At 46.2% G+C, this 23,953-nt stretch overlaps 1 protein-coding gene across 2 annotated transcripts in view; it reads left to right on the forward strand.

Annotated features, from left to right (window-relative positions):
- The window catches only part of SMARCAL1 (SWI/SNF related, matrix associated, actin dependent regulator of chromatin, subfamily a like 1), a 49,756-nt gene extending 26,565 nt beyond the window's left edge, over positions 1–23,191 (forward strand). The window contains exons 11-18 of one of the 2 annotated variants that reach the window (XM_036858481.1): positions 1,640–1,780; positions 4,246–4,464; positions 10,362–10,432; positions 13,674–13,776; positions 16,501–16,683; positions 17,796–17,896; positions 18,859–18,955; positions 22,324–23,191. In XM_036858481.1, coding sequence (XP_036714376.1) covers positions 1,640–1,780; positions 4,246–4,464; positions 10,362–10,432; positions 13,674–13,776; positions 16,501–16,683; positions 17,796–17,896; positions 18,859–18,955; positions 22,324–22,542 — 1,134 coding nt within the window. In that variant the 3' untranslated portion in view covers positions 22,543–23,191. Of the gene's footprint in view, positions 1–1,639; positions 1,781–4,245; positions 4,465–10,361; positions 10,433–13,673; positions 13,777–16,500; positions 16,684–17,633; positions 17,897–18,858; positions 18,956–22,323 lie in introns of those variants that run through there. The other variant, XR_005020656.1, reaches the window with a different exon arrangement.
- The last annotated feature ends 762 nt before the right edge of the window (positions 23,192–23,953 follow it).

Consider the following 23,953-nt stretch of genomic DNA (forward strand, 5'->3'; position numbering starts at 1 on the left):
GAGCTGATTCTCTCTTACTGATAAGACTTTTCATTTTCCCCCTTTCATTGAAATGGTCTTGAGCCAAGGCAAGTGGTGCTACAGGCGTCATTCAAGAAGCTCATTGTTATTTTAATGAGTCTGCATTAAACCCTGTAGGAAATTAGAAGGCCCAGGTAATTGAACTGTGGGAAATTATAGCTGGAGAAATTCATAGCTCTCCTGTCATAATGGAATTAGGTATTGGCAGTTGCTGAGAGGGCAAAAGTGCATCTCAAGAATGGTACATATTGTATATTTATAAAGAATCCTTTTTCTTCCCTCTGCTGCACCTTTATTTATTTATTTTGATGAGGCAGTGTATCTATCTGAAAACCTAATTTCCTCCCCTAGGCGACTGACTGCATTCGATTGCCTTATGCTGCCATCATTAACTCAAGGTTACAGTGGTTAACAAGCTGTTTCTAGACAACTGAGCCCCCCAGTAGGGTCCCTTCCCAGAGCTGAAATGGATTTTACCTCCAGTGATCTTTGGCCATTCCATGTTCCAGTACAGTAGGGAAGTGTCTCCTTTTTTATCTCACCCTCTTTCTCATCTGAGTAAGAGGTAGGATTTTGGGTCTGGTCTTCTTGGGTCAGGTCGGTGTCAGGATAAGGAGGAACCCGAAGTCCGTCATTGGAATTGACCAACTGTTCATGCCCGTCCTGCCCTCAGCTGAGCAGGCTGCTGCAGGCCTGGGCTGAGTGTAGGGTAGATGGATCCGGGTCCCACCTTTTAAAGTCCTTATTAACTGCCAGATGAGCTTGAATCAGGGATCTCTAGGCTCGAAGCATTGTGCAGCTGAGTTAGTGACAGTCTTTTTTTTTTTTCCTCTAAAGAAAACAAATAGAAGCTTATACACAGGCCATTGCTGATGCTTTCTCCTGGGATTGAGAAAGGGCTGGTCCTAGGTGTCATTATCTACTCATAGGTTCAGCTTGGGTGTCAGAAATCCATCCTGGAAAAAGTTCGGACCTGCTGCTGTCTCCCCTACTTCCCCTTCCTCTAACCATGCTGGATTCTTTGAGTTTACTCCACGTTCCGTAGGACACCAGTTAGCTTCCTTGTGAATATTTTTAGGCATACAGTGAATATTTATTGATTGCTTACTTTGTGCCAGCCACTGTTTTACGAAAACAAAGGTGGACACAGCCCAGTCCTTGATCTCAAGAAGCTTGCAGTCTAGTGAGGGAGACAGACAAGATAGAATTCAGTGTAAGGGACTAAGTGCTAATGTAGATGTGGGCAGAGGGTGTGGCCGAGGCAGCTTAGGAGATGACGCCCAGCCTCTTACACGGGTCACACCGTGAGGTTCTTGGAGCACACATGCTCTTTTTCTCTGGTCATGGTACCTTCCTTCGCTTAGAGTTCCCAGGTTGTGGTCACCCAGAGCTCTGGAGTGAGGCCAGCCATAGTGTCTTTGGAATCTAGATCTACCTTGGATCTAAGATGCATGAACTTGAGAAGTACCTGCGGTCAGAGTGCGAGGAAGTGAAGGTGTTCATGCAAGATTCCAGGGGTGTACTGTTCCGGGGGCCTTGGCTCCAACTCCTGGGGGTGCTGGGGACATCCCTTGCGTGTCCTCTGTGTGTCTCAGCACCTTGGGCTTTTGTGTTCTAGGTTGCGAAGAGGGTGATCTTACTGTCGGGCACCCCAGCCATGTCCCGGCCGGCAGAGCTCTACACGCAGATCCTCGCCGTCAGGCCGACTTTCTTCCCTCAGTTCCACACCTTTGGACTTCGCTACTGTGGCGCCAAGCGGGTATTTGTTCTTTATTCCCCCTCTTCCCCGCCCACCCCCACCCTGATTTTCACACTTCCCTTTCCATTCCTTCTTTTCGGCTGTGGTGTGATCAGAAGAGCCCTGGTCATAGAGCTGGATTCAGATTTTAGCTCTGCTTTGCCCCTAACTCTGACCTTGGAGTGCCCTCTAGGGTAAGATAAGAGCAGCCCCTCCGAGTTCTAACGCTTGTGGTGATTCCAGGTTAGTGTTTTCCAGTAGAGCGACCAGTGGCCAATGCGTAGGTGCCTGGAGCTCTGAAAGCCAACAGCTCTTGCCTCAGAGAAGGGCACTGAGGAGAGCTCCAGGTGAGGCCAAGGCCCTACATACTCTGCGCAAAAAGGACAGAGGAAGCCTTTGAACAGGTGGAGTGGGAAGCATGATCTCAGGCTCCCCTGGTGGGCTCTCATCAGTGGGCCTTTGCTCGTAAATGTCAACTCATTATAGTGAATCGTGCCTGGTCAGCAGGCCAGAAGCCTCTGACCTGCAAATTATCTCTATGAATACGGTGCCAATGGAGCAGCTGCCCCTGAGCTACAGTCTGCACAGCTTCCGTTCTCCAAAAATGGCAGAGGAAGCCTTGTAAACAAATGCCATTGCAATCAAAATCGTGATTTCTGGACTTCCCTGGTGATGCAGTGGTTAAGAATCTGCCTGCCAATGCAGGGGACACGGGTTCGAGCCCTGGTCTGGGAAGATCCCACATGCCGTGGAGCGACTAGGCCCGTGAGCCACAATTACTGAGCCTGCGCGTCTGGAGCCTGTGCTCCGCAACAAGAGAGGCTGCGATAGTGAGAGGCCCGCGCACCGCGATGAAGAGTGGCCCTCGCTTGCCGCAACTGGAGAAAGCCCTCGCACAGAAACAAAGACCCAACACAGCCATAAATAAATAAATAAATAAATAAATAAATAAATAAATAAATAAAATTTTTAAAAAATCACAATTTCTAAAACCTGTATTTTTAATAGATTTACTTAATTAATTATTATTTTTTTTTTTTGGCTGCGTTGGGTCTTCCATGGCTTTGTGCAGGCTTTCTCTGGTTGCCGAGAGTTTCTCACTGTGGTGGCTTCTCTTGTTGCAGCGCACGGGCTCTAGGCGCACGGGCTTCAGTAGTTGTGGCACGTGGGCTCAGTAGTTGTGGCTTGTGGGCTCTAGAGCGCAGGCTCAGTAGTTATGGTGCATAGGCTTAGTTGCTCCGCGGCATGTGGGATCTTCCCGGGCCAGGGATCGAACCTGTGTCCCCTGCATTGGCAGGCGAATTCTCAACCACTGCGCCACCAGGGAAGTCCCTACTTTTTTTTTTTCTTTTAACTGTGGCCAGATTCTTGCATTAAGAGAAGCCACTGAAAAGAATGCCCCATGCCGAGCTCATTTTCAGCCCTATACCGTGAAGGCATTTGCTGAGAACTTCCAGTTGATTTCAGAGTGTATTTTTTTAAAAGAAGAAGCAGTTTTTGATCATTTTATTTCTCCACCTTTGGCTGTCTCTTCCTGCTGTCAATTTAGCAGAGGTTTACAGGACACCTATCACATCTCCAGCATTATACTAGGTCCACTGGCCCTTGAAAATGATCAAGCCTAGCCCCTGCCCTCGGTGGTTCACAGTCCAGGGTGGGGTGAGGCACGAGGGAAAATGAGCAGCTGAAACCCTAAGGCAGCAGACACCCTGGCTCCCTGATTTTCTCCAAGACCGTAGAAGTCAGTCCTGTTTCCAGTAAGATTGTTAGTGAAGGACAGGGTTTTTATTTTAATTGGTAACGTCTTCTCTACCTGTGTGGTAGGAAGTAGACATTCTTGCTCACTGCCTCCTTGAGCTGCTAAATGAAGGAACCGTTTTTATGAAGGACTGCCTGGGCACTCTAAAACCCTCCTCTGGTTTCAGCAAGACTGCAGCACCTGTGTTCTGGGTTCTTCCCTTCCGCCGCCTCCACCATGGCCACCGTGATGGCATTCACCAGGTCACGCATGGTGAGGCCCACGCTGGGGAAGAACAGCTTCGTAATCCCTGTAAACCTCATCAAGTAAAGATATTACAGCATCATCTGTTACCTTGTGCACCAGGCTCTGTAGGGTAAGCCCTAGGGAAAATTTCTGCATTTAGTGTATGGGAAGAGTCTGACAACTGAGTGTCTCGTTTGTTCTTGAATGTAACAGGCACCAAACCGCTTGACATCTTGCCTTTGCTGCCAGAAAGGTTAGCGCCAAATTGTGGGACGCCACGATACACGTTTTTGGTTCTCTCATTCCTGACTTTCTTTCTTCCTTTTCCTTCCTGTTTCTCATTTGTATTCTGTGAGGTTTTATTCATCCCTTAAAGCCACTTGAAGTTCTCTGAACAAAGCCAAGGGAAGAGAGGGTTGTGAGAAGGCCATTCCCGGAGGTGACGGCTCTGGTCCTGGCCCTGGGGACTCTCACAAGCTGTGTCTCGGTTCTGCCTCCACAGCTGCCCTGGGGATGGGATTATTCAGGCTCCTCCAACCTGGGGGAGCTGAAGCTCCTGCTGGAGGAGACGGTCATGTTGCGACGCCTCAAGGGCGACGTCCTCTCCCAGCTCCCAGCCAAACAGCGCAAGATGGTGGTGGTCGCCCCAGGCCAGATCAGCGCCAGGACCAGAGCTGCCCTGGATGCCGCGGCCAAGGAGATGACCACCAAGGACAGCACTGTGAGTCCGGGGCTGGAGATGGGGATTGGGAGGTCCCCTTGTGCACAGCTGTTCCTTCCCTGGGGGAGCACTGCAGAGCTGACCCAGAGTCCCCCGACCTTGTCTTCCCGTAACCTCTCCCCTCCGCCCCGGGCAGGATGGTGAGCCCGCTTCATTTCTCAGCCTACCTAGTCCGCTTCCAAAATCTCTTACTAATTTGCAGTTTTCTACTTGTGTAGATCACTGTTGACGGACAGTCATAGAGATAAACCCCAGGGCAACCACAGGATGGTGATACATATTCTGAATCCCTCAAAGAAAGTTGGAGTTTATATTTAGTGTATTTTGAGAATACTTCCTTTAGTAACGGTCGTTAGAAATTAGTCCTAAGTGTATTTGTTATATATGTTAATGCTCTAACCATCCCATGTCATTTGCTTTAGTCAAAATAACAAATTGACATTTATATAACAAAGAGTTTCCAAACCCTCTTAACCTTTAATCCTTATTACGGTCATTTATGGTTGGCAACAAGTTGGCACCCCCATTTTATAGAGGGGGAAACTGCAGCTCACAGAGAGTGGGATTTGCCCAAGGTCTTATGGCTACTCCGTGGCAGAGCTGAGGCTATAACCAAGCCTGTTAGCCCTTATGTATTAGGGCTCTTTCCACTATGGTGACTTTGTCTTTTCAAAACACTTGCATTTCATATCTGTCTTTAGTGTCATACTGTGCTAAGTGCTATAAAGTAATCTATACCAGCCCCGTTTCTGTCCTCTTGGGATAAAAACCTTGCAATTTTCATTCCCAAGAAAATGACAGTCATTGACATTTTCTGACATTATCATAAAGCATTATCTGGGCTTGATATTACCCTGTATACAGAAACTTAGATCTACATGAGATACCAGCCTTCTGGGAGAGTACAAAATAAATAAGATGACAGGAGACAGAATGTGTGATTTTTTTTTTTTTAATGTTATTTTACCATGTGATGAACAAGACTGGCTAGTAATTTTTAAGAAACAGTGTAGGTTAGAGGATGCACTGGTAACTTGTCTAGCAGTATTTAATTTATGCTGTATTATACATAATAATCAGGATGGCCTGGAGGAAGTGAGCAGGCATAACCTCTTTGCCGTGGAGTTTTCAAGTAAAGTTCCTTAACATTGGTGTGGACATACAGACCAGTGGTTCTCAAATTATATTTCAGTGGAACCACGAGCAGAACCAGGGTGTTCTGTTGCTAAAATCAGCATTGGTGTCTTTTTCTGATTTCTAGAGAAAAAAACGCAGTGAATAAAAATGTTTTCTCAATTTTAGTTTTTTCTTAGAACTTCCTTAAACCTTTAATGTCTACTAACTTTTGCCCACCAGTGAACTCCACCAGACAAGGAAACCAATGAACATGTATAGCATATGTAATATTAATGGGAAAAATTCAGATGCATGATCTTTTTAGATGCAAAGGTCTGAATGTTTATAAAATGCTATGTTTTAGTTCCTTGTGTGTTTGATGGAAGAAAGTCTATTAGTATTTTGTGGGAGTGCCCAGAGGACACCCTCACCTGTACCCAGTCCATCTCCTGAACCAGGTGGTGGAGAGCAGCCAGTGTAGACAACTGACAAAGCGGTCTGTGGGCATTAGAATTGAGGAGGAAAGTCACATCAAGTGGTCAAGAGGCAACTGTCAATTGTGCAGTATGGCCAAAAAGAAAAAGAAGTATGGGAATTTTGAACTTAGTGCAGCAAGGTTTGAAAGCATTTTTTAAACTTTCCGCCAATGTACACAGTTAGGTGAGTGGCTCTTTCCAAAGATGATTTCAGATGTAACCTGCAAGTTTGATTTCTGAGTTTATCGACAGTGATGTGAAATTGACTAGGCTGAGCCATGGAAATCAGGAATATTGGGTGTTTATAACTCCCCGTAGCTAGCCAAATCCCTTAAATTCTTTGGGATTTGTAGATATTTTCTTCCCTAAAAAGGGGAGTCACGACCTGCCTCATAGGCTTGGTGCTGGAAAAGTACGAAGGACTTGTGACAGTTGCTCTGAGTCCTACCTGTTGTGTGTGATTGTTGTCTCTGCTTCTTCAGCCCAGAGTCTTAACACTATTTTGCAGGTTGTGAAAACAAACCCTAAATTGCAGTGTAATTCTTCAAGAATCCAGTGGAGAAGGGGGCCTTGAGTTCTTCCCAGTCCAGTGCTTGAGAATTGCTATGTGCTTCCTTGGTGTCTTGGGAAATTTAAGTTTGCCCCTAAGAGAGAGAAATTGAATAGATACAGGTTGCCTTCAGCATGATGCTCAAGCCAGATACTAACTTCTTTTAGATAATAAGGCAAATTCTTGAAAATTTGGTTTTCTTTTGTGTTCTTTAATGTAAATTAATTTTTATAATGGAAAATCCAAGTAGCAAATGAATTTATGAGCACGACCCTTTAGAACATCAGAACCTTTCTTACTGTAAAGCCCCAGATTTGGTGCATCTGCAAACCGTGGGTCTGACTGGGAGCACCCTCCTGCCACCTGAACCCAGGACGGGGAGCCAGTGTCAGCCGGGGCTTGGGCCAGACGGCCATCAGCATGCCTTCCAAGCGCTGACTGGCTGTGAAATCCTGAACTGAAAGTGTTAAAATGGAGAATCATGGTTTTGTGGTTTTAGTCTGTGAATCTACAGAAAGGACCCCACCACCCCCATTTTTATAGTGACTCTGCAGCCCCAAGTTTCCCTGCAATTTTACACATTACGGTGGTTCCAGCAAAGCACTGCTAGCCTGTCAAAAAGTGATTTCTTTCTTTGTTCCCTCACACCTTCCCATCTGGAGGAAGACATTTTTTAAAAAGCTTTACATCACAGAAGCCAAGGTGAAGCAGCCAATTTATAAAACATAATGTACAGTGAAAGCTTTTTCTCCTTTTCAGCCAAAATAATAGATAGCTCTTCACAGGCTGAGAAAAGCTGACTCTAATCATCTTTTGTCTAAAGCCGTTTTTTGATCAGCAAGACCAGGAACAGAAAAGCGGAGCTGGTCCACGCAGACTTCCTGGTGATGGCATCAGCTCACCTTTCTGCCGTTTGACAATCCATTTAGATTGCAACGTAGAAAAATAAATTCAGAACCCAGTGGATCTAATTTAATAAAAACCTAAGAGGCAGGAACAAAGAATGCAGGTTATTTAAAATTTCCCAGGGGCTTCCCTGGTGGCACAGTGGTTGAGAGTCGGCCTGCCAATGCAGGGGACACGGGTTCGAGCCCTGGTCTGGGAGGATCCCATATGCCGCGGAGCAACTGGGCCCGTGAGCCACAATTACTGAGCCTGCGCGTCTGGAGCCTGTGCTCCGCAACAAGAGAGGCCGCGATAGTGAGAGGCCCGGGCACCGCGATGAAGAGTGGTCCCCGCTCGCCACAACTAGAGAAAGCCCTCGCACAGAAATGAAGACCCAACACAGCCATAAAATAAAAATAAATAAATAAATAAATAAATAAAATAAAATTTCCCAGTCCATGGCTGACAAAAGAAGTAAGATAGTTAATGGGCTAGTATTATGTCTCCTCAGTTTGGGGAGCTTTTTTTTTTTAAGATAAAACTATTGATTTCTCCCACATTAAAAATACAATAGATATCTATTGTATAAAATCTGCCAAATAAAGAAAAGTATAATATGTAACATTTATTAAGTGTTTTTTATCACTATACTATAAAAAAGATTAACCCATCTATTTATATTACATAATTTTGGCATATATCATTTAGGTATTTTTTCTATAAAATTTATGTGTATTTTGCTTTAAAATATATATTATTTATCTCTCTCTATATATATTATAACTTATGTACATAAGCAACATATGTATTTTAAAAGCAGAATTGGGATCTTATAAAGATACATCAAGTGGGGAAGAAAGCAAGTTATAAAACTGTATCTGTACCCTTTTCCATGTTGTTGTATGTTCTTTTAAAACATAATATTTGAAGACTGCATGTTTTCTCACCTGGCTATATTGTAATTTTGCCAATCATTTGTAGTTGGACATTTGGTTATTTAAGTTATTTCAGTTGTTCACTATGCTAAGTAACACTACACTGAAAAAGCAGTTTACCTCTGAATTTGTGTACCTCCAATTTATCTGAGGATAAATTTTAGGAGTGAGTTGCTGCATCACAGGGCATGGGCATATTTTGAAGACTTTTGGTACCTATTGATAAAGCAGCCCCAAAAGGGTTATTAGCCCAGGGTACCATCCCCCAAGCTGTGTGTAATAATGATGTTTGTTTTCTCACACCCACATTGGCTCTGGGTGTTAAATCTTGGGGCAGGGTTTCTGAAAGTGCTTTTTACCATCTCTCCATCTGTTTTGCCCTCTCCCTTTCTAAGAGCAAGTGTGGAGTGAGTGTGGGTGGGAGGGAAGGAACTGACAAGAGTCTCTGAAGGAACAGGAGTTTAACTGTGGATTGAGAATGGGTGGGGTGCAGTCTGCTTGAGGCATACATGCTGCGGGTGAGGTCGTCAAATGGGAGCCTGACACTGTGCCTTCAGCATATCCTACTAGGGACGCATTCGGTTGGAGGGCCTAACCTGCTGCAGGGGACCCTTTGAGAGACACGAATGGACTCCATGTGAGTTCATGGGCCACACGCGAAAAGTGTGTGTGTCCAGAGCCTCATCAGAATCCTGACTGGGCCTGGGGCTGAGAAACAAGTTAAGACACACACACAGAATCACATCTTCAATGTGAGTTCCCCGGAGGTTAGAGTTGTTTAATTGAACTGCTGCCACAAAATAGGAGGGGGACGGTGCCCACCACTGCCACGACTCATGTAGAAAATGAAATGGATCCACTACCCCGTCAGTGCCCCTATGGATTCCTATGGTTCCTGGGTCTCTTTCTTCTTTCTTGTCAAGGTCTAGAGGAGAGATGCTGTTTAAAGCCAAAAAACGATTTTGACCAGGTGGCTTTTCTCACCATCTGTGGTGTCTGTAATTTAAGGTACAGTCCAGCTGTGGCTGCTTTCCTGAGTTACTAATGAGTTCAGGGCCATAGGCGTTATTACTGTTGGGTCACCTCTTGGTTCCGTGAGGAAGCTGCCATGTCAATCACTGGCCTCACAGGGCCCAGGCCCAAAATGTAGGAGCATCTATAAACCCATGCTGGCTAGTGGAAGGGGATGGCTGCCCTACCAAGGATGGTGAGTGTATCTGTCCTCTTTGGGAACCCAAGAGTAATGGTAAATGTTGTCTCATGTTGTTATGAAACTGGTTAAGCACCTCCTGTGTTAGCATTCTTTATTGGGATTTATTTAGATGCAAACTCTAAAGAAAATACCATTTCCTCTTGAGGGAAGTCAATTACCTTCTGTGGACACAGGCCAGAAACACGTGAATAACATTTTGAAATGATACTAGAATAGACTAGTTGGGGTCAGTTGGAAATGACTCAGTAAGTCTTAGAGGTGAGCTTAGTCAGTTGGGTATGGACACAAGTTGGCAGAAGGAAAGGGGTGGGGGAACCTCGTGGGCCACTGTCATGTGTCAGTTGCCACCAGGCTGTAATACCTACAGTAAATAGGTGTGCTTAGCAGGGCCGCCTTCCCGCTGAGCACATGAGCTTGGTATGGATGGTGAAGCACTACCTGCAATGCCCTTCCAAAGAGCTTGCATGTTCCTTGCCTCATTGGATTCTCACAACAGTTCTCGAAGGGTGACAGAATAGCTGTGATGCTACTTTGTCTCCCAGGACAAAACCAGAGTCCAGACAGTCCCTGTGGCGTGGCTAAAGCGAGGGGATAAGTCAGGGCCTCTCGGCTCTGGCGATTGATGTTGGGATTTGTAAAGCTCTTGGTGGTGATGATTATGTCAGCGTGTCACGGAGTTCTCAGAGCGGGAGACTTTAAACCCTCGATTTCTCCTTCCACAGAAACAGCAGCAGAAAGAAGCCCTCATTCTCTTCTTCAACCGAACAGCTGAAGCTAAAATCCCATCTGTCATGTAAGTGGTCACCAAGTGTCGACTTCTCTCTCTGTCTTTTTTAAAAAGAAATACCTGTTATCTTAGTCCGTCAGGACGGTTTTATTGCTCTGTAAGAAGTGATTCGAGATTTGAATGATAGTTGCCTTGAATATAAAGTTTAGGGCACCACGGCCTCATCACCCAGGAGGCATAAGTAGGCTTGTCGCTGGAGCCCTGCCAGGATGTGCTTGGGGTCCCTGTGAGATCCTGTCTTAACCCAAGTGAGCTGGAGCTGGAGCCACTTATGAGCAGGGTGGGGTGACCCAAGCACTGAAGGGAAGTTTTCCTCTTGCTAACAGAACTGTGGTCACTTGCCTGTAGGAAAAAAATTAGGGGGTTCACAGAAGACCAAGAAGTTGCCTTACGGAGATTCTCTGGTCGTCTCCAAAGACATCATGTTTCAGCTGTCATTTACCTAAATAAGAAAGAAGGTGAATATCATCGTTTGTTCAAAAGATATGGGCAAGTGGCTGTTGTCACACTTGGTCTCCTTCTGCCTTCTCAACTAAAGCTGGTGTAATAATTTCTGTTCTTAAAATTATTCACTGACTTGAAAAAAAAAATCTCAATTGTCTGCCTTGGCTAAAGAAAGAAAAACCCACTGCTGTTCACATATCACTGAGATAGAAACTTGAAGCAAGTCTAACGATGTGCAGCTTGCCTAATTTTTTACTGTTTAACATTTGTGTGAGACTCAGGCAGGATAATGGTCCAAGTGATTCAATTACAATGAAATGAATTTCGCGTGGGTTGAGTGGTCCCCGATTGGCTGTGGGGACCGAGATCCGTGGATCAATGGAGACCCACAGCCTGCCCTGCCCTCTCACTCAGCCTCTGCATCTCCCAGCCTCACAGGCCTCTCCCTCCGCACCCTTAAATGTGGTTAGAGAGTGAGTTTGCTGCATTGTTCAAATCACAGACTCTCCGCAAAGACTCCTGAATGTTGGGCAGCTCTCCTTCACCCTCTGGGCACTGCCCTTTTCATTTATGATACTGTTTAAGAGACCAGTGAACTCCAGATGTGGTTTTTATGGCCCGGAAACTTCTCTCTCAGACACTAATCTGAATTGCCTCCACCGACATTTCTCACGTGCTGCTGAATAACACATGGCATGGGTGTGAGCCCCTTCCCTCGCTCTCTCAGCTTGTGACCTACAAAATCCAGGGTCCATTGAGTGCTGGGCCCAGAGCCACCCTTTTCCCTTAGGAATTTTAAATCTAACCATCTTCACCTTATAAATAAACTTCGGTAATACCTTGTCTTAGTCCATTCATGCTGCTATGACAAAAATATCGTAGGCTGTGCACCTTAAACAACAAACACGTATTTCTCACAGTCCTAGAGGCTGGGAAGTCCAAGTTTAAGGCGCTGGCAGATTCAGAGTCTGGGGACAGTTCTCTTCCTGGCTCGTAGACAGCCATCTTCTCGCTGTGTCCTTGCATGGCGGAAGGGGGAGGGCGCTTCCTGGGGTCTCTTTTATAAGAACACTAACTCCATCTCCTCCCATAGGCCCCACATTGGGGGTTCGGATTTCAGCATATGAACTGGGGGCAGGGACACAAACATTCAAATCATAACTTACCCTATACATACTTTTTCACAATTCCATGATAAATTATATAGTGATTTATAGTTTCTAACAGTTTTGACATCTTGTTAACTCATGTCAGATTTATAGACTCCTCGTCAGATCAGTAGAATAAGTTAAAATGCAGAAACTGAGTAAATCTAACGTAAATCTCTAAACTTCAGAATCATACAGCTAGTAAGTGGAAATTAGATTATAAATCTTAAAACCCCAATTTCCTCTGATAGTTGCTTTTCTTCCCATTTTTGCTGTTGTTCGTTTTCATTTTAATGGACATCTTTCAATATAAAGCCAAGGTTATTGTGGTCGGCAGATATTTCCAGCTTGGTAGCTTAGGGACGTGAGGAAGGGCAGAGCAGCAATGCCACGTCTGAGATGTAGAGGGATGAGAGGCATTAGGAAAGCTGGGGGCCGTGGTGTTTATGGGCTGGCCAAGTTGATTTTATGGCCTTGTGACTTTTTGATGCTGTAGCAGTTAACTTTTTTGCTTATATCGTGGCAAATTTTATGTCTCTCAAACTAATTAAAGTAGATTCTGTTAGTACCAACAATTCACAAATTGAACTCAAATCCATACCGTAGTTGGTCATAGTGTTGTTTGAAAAAATTCTTAGATGTTTAGAAGAGAGTCCACTTACCTTTTCCCCACCTGCCTGTACTGTAATAGGAAACCTTGGAGGTTTGTCCTTCTCCAAGGAGAGCAATGTCTGTTCTTTGCCCAGACACACCCATGTGTGGGGATGGCCTCAGGCAGAGCGAGGGCTCCTTGTGTCCTGTCCGAGGAAGCTCACCTTCCCACCGCCCGTGCAGGAGCGATGACCTGTACTGGGACTGGGAACCTTCTGCAGGGCGCTAGTGCCAGGGCAAGCTTGGGATCTGCCAACTGGGTGACTCTCCTCCCTACAGCTCCTGGGGGTCGCTGCCTTCTTTTAAGGCCACAGCTAAAGATAAGGAGCAGAAAGTCAAGAAAAAACACAGTGGATGGAGGAGAGAAGTAAATTAAAAGCAGAATGAAGACCGTGTAAACAAGGCCTTTTCTCCCCATATTCCTTGGCCTTGGAAACGAATTCACTTACCACTGCCTTAACTGCTGGCCCTGTGGTTTACAGTCTGATGTGGGAGGGAGCTGGAGGGCGATCCCTGACGTCTCTTCAGTATTATTACTTACGTCTCAATACTACATTTCCAGAAATTTATTACTGTCAAGAATCCCTCAGTCCCTGCCCAGGCATTTTCAGATCTGTAAACAACACTTCAATTTTTATTGAAAACACATTATAATGATAGTAGCAGCCAAAGTGCAAACTGTTAATTATCTTGTATGATCCCAGGGAATAAGAATGTTTCAGTAACCTATCAGAGACACGTAAAACGTAAGGATACTTTGATTTATTTGTGTTTGGGAGATGACTAAAAAGTACGGAAGAACTCTTTCTGCATATGGCGGAAGATGACTTCCCCACGGTTCCTGAGGGCAGGGGGGAGAGGTCAGCTCTCAGAGGAAGGAGAGAATGAGCTGGGGAGGCAGGTACCCGGAAGGTAGCTGCTACAGATGCAGTCACTTTTCAGTAATTAACCTCAGCTGGATTGCGTATGTGTTTAATTTATTGTGTTGTCATTGTCAAATGCAGTGAATATATCCTGGACCTACTGGAAAGTGGAAGAGAGAAGTTTCTAGTGTTTGCACACCATAAGGTGGTCTTGGATGCAGTTACTAATGAGCTTGAGAGGAAGGTAAGCTCCCTTTGAAATTCAGCACAGGATGCTTTTCTTGTTTGTGTGTCAGCTGCTAAGCAGGCCAAGGTCAGATCTGAGCAAAGAAATGAGATGAAGTTTTCCGGAAACATTTCTGACGACTTTCCGAATAATTTTTCTTGCTTGTAGAACCATGAACAGGTTTGTTTTAACCCATCTTTTAAAATGTTTTATTTTAATAGCTTTATTGAGGTATAATTACCATGCAATGAACTGCACATATTTGAAGTATACAGTTGAGCAGGAGTGGAGGTAGTTGTTGCACAGAAGGAACAAACAGTGCCCACTGAACTGAGAAGGTACCTTGAGACCTAAAAACAAGGCAGGCAGCTCCATACAATCAATGGATCCATTTATTAAAGGGTAACTTACTTGGAGGGTAGGATTGGGTAGATGGTGATCCAGAGCCTTTGCAGCTGCACTCTGCAATGCTGAGGAGCCACTGGAACGATTTTATAGTTAACCTAGGGTATAGGGGTATGTGCTTGGAGACAGGAAGCACATTCCTAAGTCAAGATTTATGATGGGTTACTAGTCTCCTGAGCGTCAGGAATGCGTCAGTGAAGGTTGTCATCATCGGAGACTAACCGAGCATACAGGCCACCTGGACCTAATGATCATTAAACAGTATCTATTAACTACGAAGCCCTAGATGACAAAGAAGAGATTTACTACAGTACAGTACAGTGTACTACAGTACAGCCCAAGGTAAGGTCACTGGAAGGACAGGAGGAAATGCACGGGCCCAAGATGGCGCCAGTTATGCTAACAGCCACACAGTAGTGAATATATCCGTCAGCCCCAGAAGTTTCCTCCTGTCCTTTGTAATCCCCGTTTCTCCCCATCCTCCCATCTCCAGGCCACCACTGATGTGCTCTCTATCACCATAGATTAGTTTGCATTTTTGGAGCCTTATATAAATGTGGAATCATACAGGATCATACAGTGTGTACTCCTTTTTTTTTTAATCTGATTTCTCTTACTCAACATATTTTGAGATTCATACATGTTACTGCATGTATCAACAGTTCATTCCTTTCTATTGCTGAGTAATATTCCATTGTATGCATGTACCACACTTTATCCACTCACCTGTTGGTGGACATTTGCCAACCCATCCTTTTTTTTTTTTTTTTTTTTTTATTTTGGCTGCATTGGGTCTTAGTTGCAGCGTGTGAGATCTTTGTTGCGGCATGTGGGATCTTTAGTAGGAGCATGTGGGATCTTTTAGTTGCAGCCTGGGGACTTCTTAGTTGACACATGCAGACAGCCCATCCTTTTTTAGTGACAAGTAGAAACCTGCCCAAATGTGAGGAAATAGATAAATGGTTAAAGTATACTGTTGTTGCATAATGAACTATTACACAGCCATTAAAAATCATGTTTTAGAAAACATTTTAATAATTTAGTTTATTTACAATATAATGTTTATCAGAGAAAAGCAAGATATAGAACTTTTTATTTAAAAGATGTATCATACACATTGAGAAAAGAGTGATGGGAAAAAATAGATTAGTAATTTGTTTTCCTCATAATGTCTGTCTTTATCATTAGAAAACAATAAACGCCACTTAAAATAAGCTGATCTCAGGAACCTAATCCTGTGTTTCCCCTAGGGTAAATTATTCAGTATTTGCTAATTCACATTTTATAATAATGACTATGTAGAACATAACTACTGTGAATAACAAGAAGTAACTACATAAGGTTATAAGGCATTTAATATATGTATTAAAATTAAATTTTTAATTGCAAATAAAAAAAATTTTTTTAAAAAGAAAATAAGCTGAACTAAACATGCAACTATCAGATACAACTCAGCAGTTGACTCCTGGACAGTTATCCCAGAGCAGTGAAAAGTTACGCTCCCATAGAAACTTGTACACCAATGTTCACGGCAGCTTTATTTGTAGTAGCGCAAAGCTGGAACCAACCCAGACGGCCTGCCAAAGGTGAATAGGTAACCATGGTACATCCCTGCCACAGAACACTGCTCGGCAGTGAGAAGGAATGAGCTGCGGGTGTGTGTGAACCGACTGTACGTGCGACGGCAGGGATGATACTCCAGGCAATGATGCTGAGTAAAAAGCGCCCAGCCCCACAGGTTGCACAGCATTTGACTCCATTTATATGTGTTCCTGAAGTGGAACATTTTAGAAATGCAGGACAGATTAGCAGGGACTGGGTGGGTGAGGGGGAAGCGGGAGGGAGGCGGGCAGGGCTATGACAGGGCTACAGAGCATCCCTCTGCAGTTACAACTGTTCACTGTCTCGACTGTGAAGGCGGACACGTGAAAACCCACATTCGAGATAAAGTTGTGTAGAACACACACACACAGGAGTTTAAGTAAAACTGGGGAAATCTGGATAAGGTCAGTGGATTGTATCGAAGTCAGTATCCTGGGTGTGATATTATGCTATAGTTTTACCAATATTACCAGTGGAGGAAACTGGGCAAATCATACGAGGAATCCTTCTCTGTATTATTGCTTAAACTACATGCGAGCCTCCAGTTATCTCAACACAAGTTTCAATTGGAAAGGAAAGGAAAGACCGGGAAAGAAGCTCAGAAAGCAGTACGGAGTGGCGAGCTTGACGGTCCACCCGGCTTGGAGCCAGAGCAGCACGGGGCTCTGTCCCTGGAGCCGTGCCGCCGAGGCCCCGCACCTGCGCCCACCTTGCTCCCCTCTCCTGTTCCCGCAGCGTGTGAAGCACATCCGCATCGATGGCTCCACCTCCTCGGCCGACCGCGAGGACCTGTGCCAGCAGTTCCAGCTGTCGGAGGGGCCCGCCGTGGCCGTGCTGTCCATCACCGCTGCCAGCATGGGCCTCACCTTCTCCTCGGCTGACCTGGTGGTGTTCGCGGAGCTGTTTTGGAACCCAGGGGTGAGGGGCGTGCTCCTGGCTGCTGGCAGAGAGAGCCAGTGGCGGGGGGAGGTGGGGCCTCTGTGCGCTGTCCCTGGTGCCTGCGTCATCTTCCCTGTGTTTCTGTTAGGCCTGGTAAACACGCTTATACTTTGCACATCCATTGGCCGGGTATTAGGTCTTCACAACAACCTGCGCAGTAGCAGGCTTATCGACCATCTTATTACCAATGGGAAGGTTGAAGTTTTAGAAGGAGTCTCAGGATCCATCTCTCCATGAAGAAGTTGGAGCACAGAGAGCGCAAGAGCATAGCTGTCACTTACGGGGAGCACGTGGCAGCCCTGGCCCCAGGCCTCTGGCTTCCCAGCCTGAGCCCCTTTTATCAGCCGCCCCCGGGAGCCACTTTACCAGTGGGGCCACAACAGGGCGACTGCGGTGGGTATTCCCTGAACATGCCCCGGGTGCCCACTGGCCTTACCCGATCAGCTGTGGCAGCAGATGGAAGACATTTGTTTGGACTCAAAGTTTTTTCCTCGACTCCAGAAAGAAGTTCTTTCCCTTCTGACGTTCTGACCAGTGTGGCTCTCATCGACCACATGTCGGCGACGGCTGTAACGATGGGTGGGCTTAGAGCGTGAAGGCATTTCATAACGGAAACCATGTTCTTGGTTTTCATTATTCGTTGTAGGGTTTACCACCGTATAAAAGAGCCACCCTACCCCCTGATCATATATGGCCTCTCCCTGGGCGCGGTATCTCTGTCTGTTTAGAAGATAACTTTTCACTCCGTGGAGGGAGAGTGGCAGTGTGCCGGCTCTCCTTCGTCACAGCTGGTGGCAGAGCTGAAGCTGGCTCTCCCTCGGCAGCGCCCAGCACCTGGCCCGGCCCTGAAGGGTCATCCACGGCTACCCAGCTGCAGATTGAGGTCCCCCCTGCTGACCAGTATTGTGTTTGCTTCTCCCTTTTGTCAGATGACAGACCGTTTGTGGACAGAGGCTTGCAGGCCCCCTGCCACGTGACACGCAGTGAGGAGGAAGGGTTGTGGTGAGGCTCCGGGGCCAGAGGCCCCCTGCTGTGGTGGGCCGAGCAGCTTCCAGCCTTGACCTACACGCGTCCCGATCCCCGCCCCGCAGGTGCTGACGCAGGCTGAGGACCGGGTGCACCGCATCGGGCAGTCGAGCTCCGTGGGCATCCACTACCTGGTGGCGAGAGGCACGGCTGATGACTACCTTTGGTGAGGCGGCTGGCTGGCCCGGCAGTTGGGTTGACACCGATGACGGGTTCCCTTTGCCCCCTAAGAGCCTCTGCTTCGGGGCAGGTCTCCAGGGATCCACACAGAAGACCTGCTAGTAGTGCCCTCCCCCTTTCCTCATGACCCCGTTTGACCTCCTGCACAGTGTTACTGGTGGCTGCAGGGGGCACGAGGAAATCCTGTAGGAATAAGGGGATGTGGCGCCTTCCCACTGACCTGAGACAAGGGAGGAGAACTTATTGGGATGAAGTGTAGGTGGAATTTTGTTGGTAAAACACTCTGTTCCCAGACGTGAAGGCCTTTGCTGAGTCAGGGAGACTGCCCCCTCGGCCCCCGTGTGAGGTGTGCTGGTACCGTAAGGCCACATGTTACAGCGCTGCTGCGGGGCCGTCGGGGGAAAGGGGCTCACCCCGGGCCATGTAGTGCTTCCTTAGCAGAGACGGGGTCAGATTTTTAACTTGGGGGTTTCATGTCCATTACTTAAGCAAAAACTCCCCAAATGCTCCCTCCCCATTTCCATTTCCCCCTTCCTCATATTGTTTCTTGAGTATCTCATTAGTTTCCACTATCTATCTCTGTTTCCAGCATTATGACTAAGGCATCTCACCTTTATTTTGCGTGTGGGTTACCCCTACTTCCCTCTCTGTTAATGGATTTGTTAATTGGGCAGCTCATAACAGCGCCAGGTTCAAATTTTTGTTGCAATAGCATTTATTTCCTACACATCTTCCAGTAGAAAGAATTTTGAGCCTGACGATGTGAGCCCTGACTTGGTCGGTTTACAATAGAGAGGTCAGTATTTCAGGATGGGCGTTTGTGCCTGAAGAGACGGGGAGATGTGAAACAGTGAGCGTGTCTCACAGGAGCAGGGGCTGGTTCTCGCTGTAATCAGTCTGCTGGTTCTGTGCAGGTTGTTTCCACTGCAGCTCATTTCTCCCCAACAGGCCCCTGATTCAAGAGAAGATTAAAGTTCTGGGTGAAGCCGGGCTTTCTGAGACCAATTTTTCAGAAATGACAGAAGCCGCGGATTATTTCTACAAGGTAACACCAGCATGTGGCTCCCTGCCACTGGGGTGTCCAGAGGTCCTGAGTGGGAAGGTGTGAATCACTCCTGGGGACCTCCCCCAGCTGGGGAGCTAAAATGATGGCTGCATTCGTTCTCGGGTCAATCCGTGTGTGTGCATCCGTTTATGAAGAAGTGCTGGCATTAACTCCTCCTGCTTCTGACATGCCTTCCTAGATCCTCGAAAACCAGGGCCTCCAAATGCTGCCTCTTCCATCAGGCCATTAGTAACTGACAGAAAACTCCCCATGGCAACAGTTGAATTGTTGCAAAAAGTACATAGCAACACCACCGGAACACATCCCCCGCGCAGAATGGGGAGTGTTCACATAGGGTATTGCTTCTGTGTAGCGTATTTTCCCCTCTGTTGCTGCACCTTATCCTCAGTGTCTCCCCATTTTATAGAGGGGTGAGCAGAGACTTGCGGAGCAGCAAGACTGTCCCGCAGTCACGGGTCACTTGAAGCCAGCCCAGGCGGAAGGCTTCCAAGCTCAGCCAGCGTTCCCTGTGTGACAGCCCCTCTTATTGTCAAGGAGAGTAAGAGGCCGGTGAGCATCCTTCCGTGACCAGGTGGGGCCTTGTCAGAGGTGCTGAGAGGAGGCCTGTTTGCCTCTGGAGAGGGCAGCCCGGGGCCCAGCAGGCCTGCCCTGGCCTAGCTCTCCAGCCCCATGGCTGCCACAGCCCTTCCCCCTCCATTTCAATGAAACAAGATAGAGAGGAGCCAGAGGTGCAAAGACTCCCAAAGGCTGGTCTTCTTTCACCTGCTCGGGTGGTTGACAAGGAAGGTGAGAACTCGGGAGGTCCTGCCTGATGGAGGGCGACCCCTGGGGGGTCATTTCTAATGAGAGCATGGACAGAGGTGTGAGCCTCGTGTAGAAAGGCGGCCCTGCGCTTCAGGAAGCTGACATGCCTCCTCCTTCCTGTGGAATTGCCGAGCATCAGAAGCTGAGTCAGGTCGACACGATCTTGTAGGTGATGCTAAGACTTCTCTGAGGATATAATCTTTCATTTACATTTGCTTGCAACTAAATTCTTTCTTCGTAATGTAATTATTGGGATAAATAAGCCTCAGGGGAGATCATATTTTTAAACACAGGGTATAAATTATCCTTATAATTAATAAGCCAATTTTAAAACAACCTTCCTTTTAAACTTTTCGAAGAACTGTCTAATTCAGTTGAATGGTGACTGGTTTGACAGAGCCTTGGTTGTTATATGCCCTTTGAAAAGAAAGAGCCTTATTTTTAAAGGATTCTCAACTAATGAGAATAGGTTTATTTATAACTCATTTATTTATACTGGCCTGACCCTCAGTTGCTTTGAATTAGTTAAGAATTTCTGCCTAGGGACTTCCCCGGTGGCGCAGAATCCGCCTGCCAGTGCAGGGGACACGGGTTCGAGCCCTGGTCCGGGAGGATCCCACATGCCACGGAGCAACTAAGCCCGTGCGCCACAACTACTGAGCCCGTGCGCCACAACTACTGAGCCCGTGCTCTAGAGCCCGCGAGCCACAACTCCTGAAGCCTGTGCGCCTAGAGCCCGTGCTCCGCCACAAGGGAAGCCACCGCAATGAGAAGCCCGCGCACCACAACGAAGAGTAGCCCCCGCTCTCCGCAACTAGAGAAAGCCCGCGCACAGCAACAAAGACCCAATGCAGCCAAAAATAAATTAATTTAAAAAAAAAAAATTTCTGCCAAAGTACAAATGGAGTTTATCAATATTTATTTTGATTAATAATTATATCACTTAAAAAAATTAAAATAGGGCTGAAAACTGTATCAACTATTAGGAAAAGAAAATGTTGCCTCCTGTATAGGAGCCAAAAGCAGAAGAGGTCATGTCTGCCTGCCTGCTGAGAAGGGAAGTGAAATATCGTCTGATCTTGGAACTTGCTTCCCTTTAATTATGCGTGCTCCAAGTTAGCACATAGCGTTGCCATCAAGTGCACGTGGAGAGCTATTTCTACCTGGAGTAGGCTGCCTTGTGGGCGGCATTTCCTCGACCTTGCAGTTGCTCAGACAAAAGCTGATATCACAGAGGAGGACATGCGGCTGGTGTGGGGCTGACCTTAATGACCTTTAACGTCACTTCCCATCTGAAGAGCTGGGATCCTGAAAGGCGAGAGGATGTAGGGTACAGATTATTGAATAATCTAGAGTCCTTGCAGGATCAGTTTTCAAGAGCTGCACTTCACCAGTGTGGAGGGCTTCTGTGAAAGCAAAGAAATAGTGGCCAGTTAGGTTGAGACCTGACTACAGAGGGCCTGGAAAGCCAGGGAAGCAGCATTAGACTTGATGAGGTAGGCACAGGGGTGCCCAATGATGTGATAGGAAAATCTTGTTAGAGGATAGTCTGTAGGGAAAAATCAGCCTGGAAAAGACCGGTGAGCAGTTGACGTGGGAAGAGGCCTGAGGTGGGAAGTGCAGTGAAGCCATTGCAGATCCAGGCAGGTACAAAGCAATGTGGCCCAAGTAAAGAGCCTGCCTACTTTACAAGAAGTATCTGGGAAGGAACAGACGGAGAAACCAACCTGATGCAGTTTGATGTGTGAGATACGGAGTCAAGATGCCCTGGTGATTGCAAGCTGCGGGGACTATGAGAATAGTGCAAGACCATCAAAACTAGGGAACAGGACCTGGTTTGGGGCTGTAGGAGTGAGATGACAGATGGTTGTGGTTTTTAGACAGGTTTAGTTTTACGGACCTGTGGGAGGTCAGTGGAGATACTGAATATGTGCCTCTGGGTTGAATGATGGCCAGGGTTAGGAGTTTAGACAGAGGAGAGATCAGCAAAGGGGTGAGAGTAAGCCCGTCATCTGCTGTGGTCTTAACAGCTGGGTGTGATTTTAGCACTACACCATCATTGTCAATGCATAGATGCAGTTGGAGGGCATTTTGATCATTTGTAACTTTAGGGTAGTCAGAAACAAGTACATGTATCTACTTATCAATATGTTAAGTGTGTGTTTTATAACCACTCTGAAAATTAGGTATAAACTGTGGCTGAACACACCAATTTGGGAGTTGAATTACAGCCTAACTAGCCTCTTAGTGGAGAAAGGCTTGGGAGCTATTTCAATATTGAAATACTGATTTGTAAAGTTAGAAGGGAGAAAACATTCCCAACATAAATTAGTGTGAGAGCAGGTCCTGTGTTGCTTTCACAACCGTTTTTTGTTTTTCCTTCTTTACCCAGCAAGCAGCAGAGAAGCTAAGAAGCCAGACACAAAGGCAGTGAGGCTGCTTGAGTGATAAATAGTTTACTGAGCTGGTCCCACAGTGGTGGAGAGAGGGTCAGTGTTGGTGCCTGGGTGCTGATGTCTTTGTCTTTTCTTCCTCTGGCGAAGGACCCAAAGCAGCAGAAGATCTATGACTTTTTCCAGAAATCCTTTGAGGAAGACGGAAGCGATATGGAGCTCCTGGAGGCAGCGGAGTCCTTTGACCCGGGAAGTGGTTCCCAGGACACGGGAGACACACTGGACGAAAGCACATTGACAGGCAGTCCACTGAAGAAGAGCAGATTTGAATTTTTTGATAACTGGGACAGCTTTACCTCTCCTCTGTAAGAGGGGCCAAAAATGCATTAAAAATCATGGAATTTATTAAAATAAGGCATTTTTTTTGAAAGCCTATGCTCCTCTGGTCATTACCACAGTGCTGGTCTCTGTCTCCAAGCCCAGCGGGTTACCAGGCCAAGTGTCAGCATTTCCTTTCATTATGTGTGGGTTTGCTTGGGTCTTAAGTAACCTTAGCTTAACCTACTGAGAAACAGACAGTAGGCTGTAGTAGTGGTGATTCACGTTCTTTAATTAACGAGGTGCTTCCTACACAGCACCCGGAATGTAGATTTGTAAAATTTATTGATTCAACAAATATTTATAGAGCACCTAATATGTGCCAGGCACTATTCTAAGTGCTGGCAGCAATTCACTAAAGAAAAGAAGAAAGTACACGCCTTTGCCGAAGTTATCATGTAACAGGAGTGGCAATAGTTATATGTTCTACGAAGAAAAATACAGTAAGCTAAGGGTTTACAGCAGGGGTTGACAAGCTTTTTCTATAAATAGCCAGATAGTAATTACATTTGGCTTTATGAGCCAGGATGTCTGTGTTGGAACTACTCAGCTCTGCTTCTGTGGTGCAAAATCAACCATTAGATAATCCGGAACAAGTGACTGTGGCTCTTTTCCAATAAAATCTGTTATGGACACTGAATTTTGAGCTTCTCATAATTTTCATGTGTCACAAATGACTATTATTTTCAACCATTTAAAAGCATAAAAACTGTACTTGGCTCACAGGCCATACAAAAACAGGCAGTGAGGAGGATTTGGCCCACGGATCATAGTTTGCTAACCCCTGGTTTAGAGTAGCACCGTCCAATAGAAATATAACACAGGGCACATATGTGTTATATTAGTATTACTAATTTGATCCTTCTTTATTTCCAAAGAGTATTTTTAAAAATGAAGGATCAAATTAGTAATACTTTTTTTAACCCAATATATTCAAAATACTGTCATTTCAACATAATCACTATTAAAAAAATTATTGAGAAACTTTTAATTCTCTTTTTCATACCAAGTCTTCAAAATCCAGTGTGTATTTGACACTAACCGCACATCTCAGTCTGAACTATCCATGTTTCAAGTGCCCGGGGGCCCCTGTGTTGGCAGCGCAGGCTTAGAGACGGGTGCGGGGAGTGGTGTATCACGTGGGAAGAGGAAGGTGATGACACTGGAGAGAGGTGGGCCAGATGATGTAGCGCTGCCGGGTCATGGTAAGGGTTCAGATTTCATTCCGAACATGAATGGAAGCCACTGGTTTTGAGCAGGGGTATGAGGCAATCTGATTATACTGTTAAAAGAGCACCCAGCTTGTGTATAGGAAAGAGATGAGGAAGGATGAGCGAGGGACTGGTTGGGTAGGAGGGGCTGCTGAGCTCTTGCAGCCGACCACAGGGGCGACGCTGGGGTG

Source organism: Balaenoptera musculus, chromosome 7 (genome assembly GCF_009873245.2).
Source record: "Balaenoptera musculus isolate JJ_BM4_2016_0621 chromosome 7, mBalMus1.pri.v3, whole genome shotgun sequence".
Taxonomy (NCBI): Eukaryota; Metazoa; Chordata; class Mammalia; order Artiodactyla; family Balaenopteridae; genus Balaenoptera; species Balaenoptera musculus.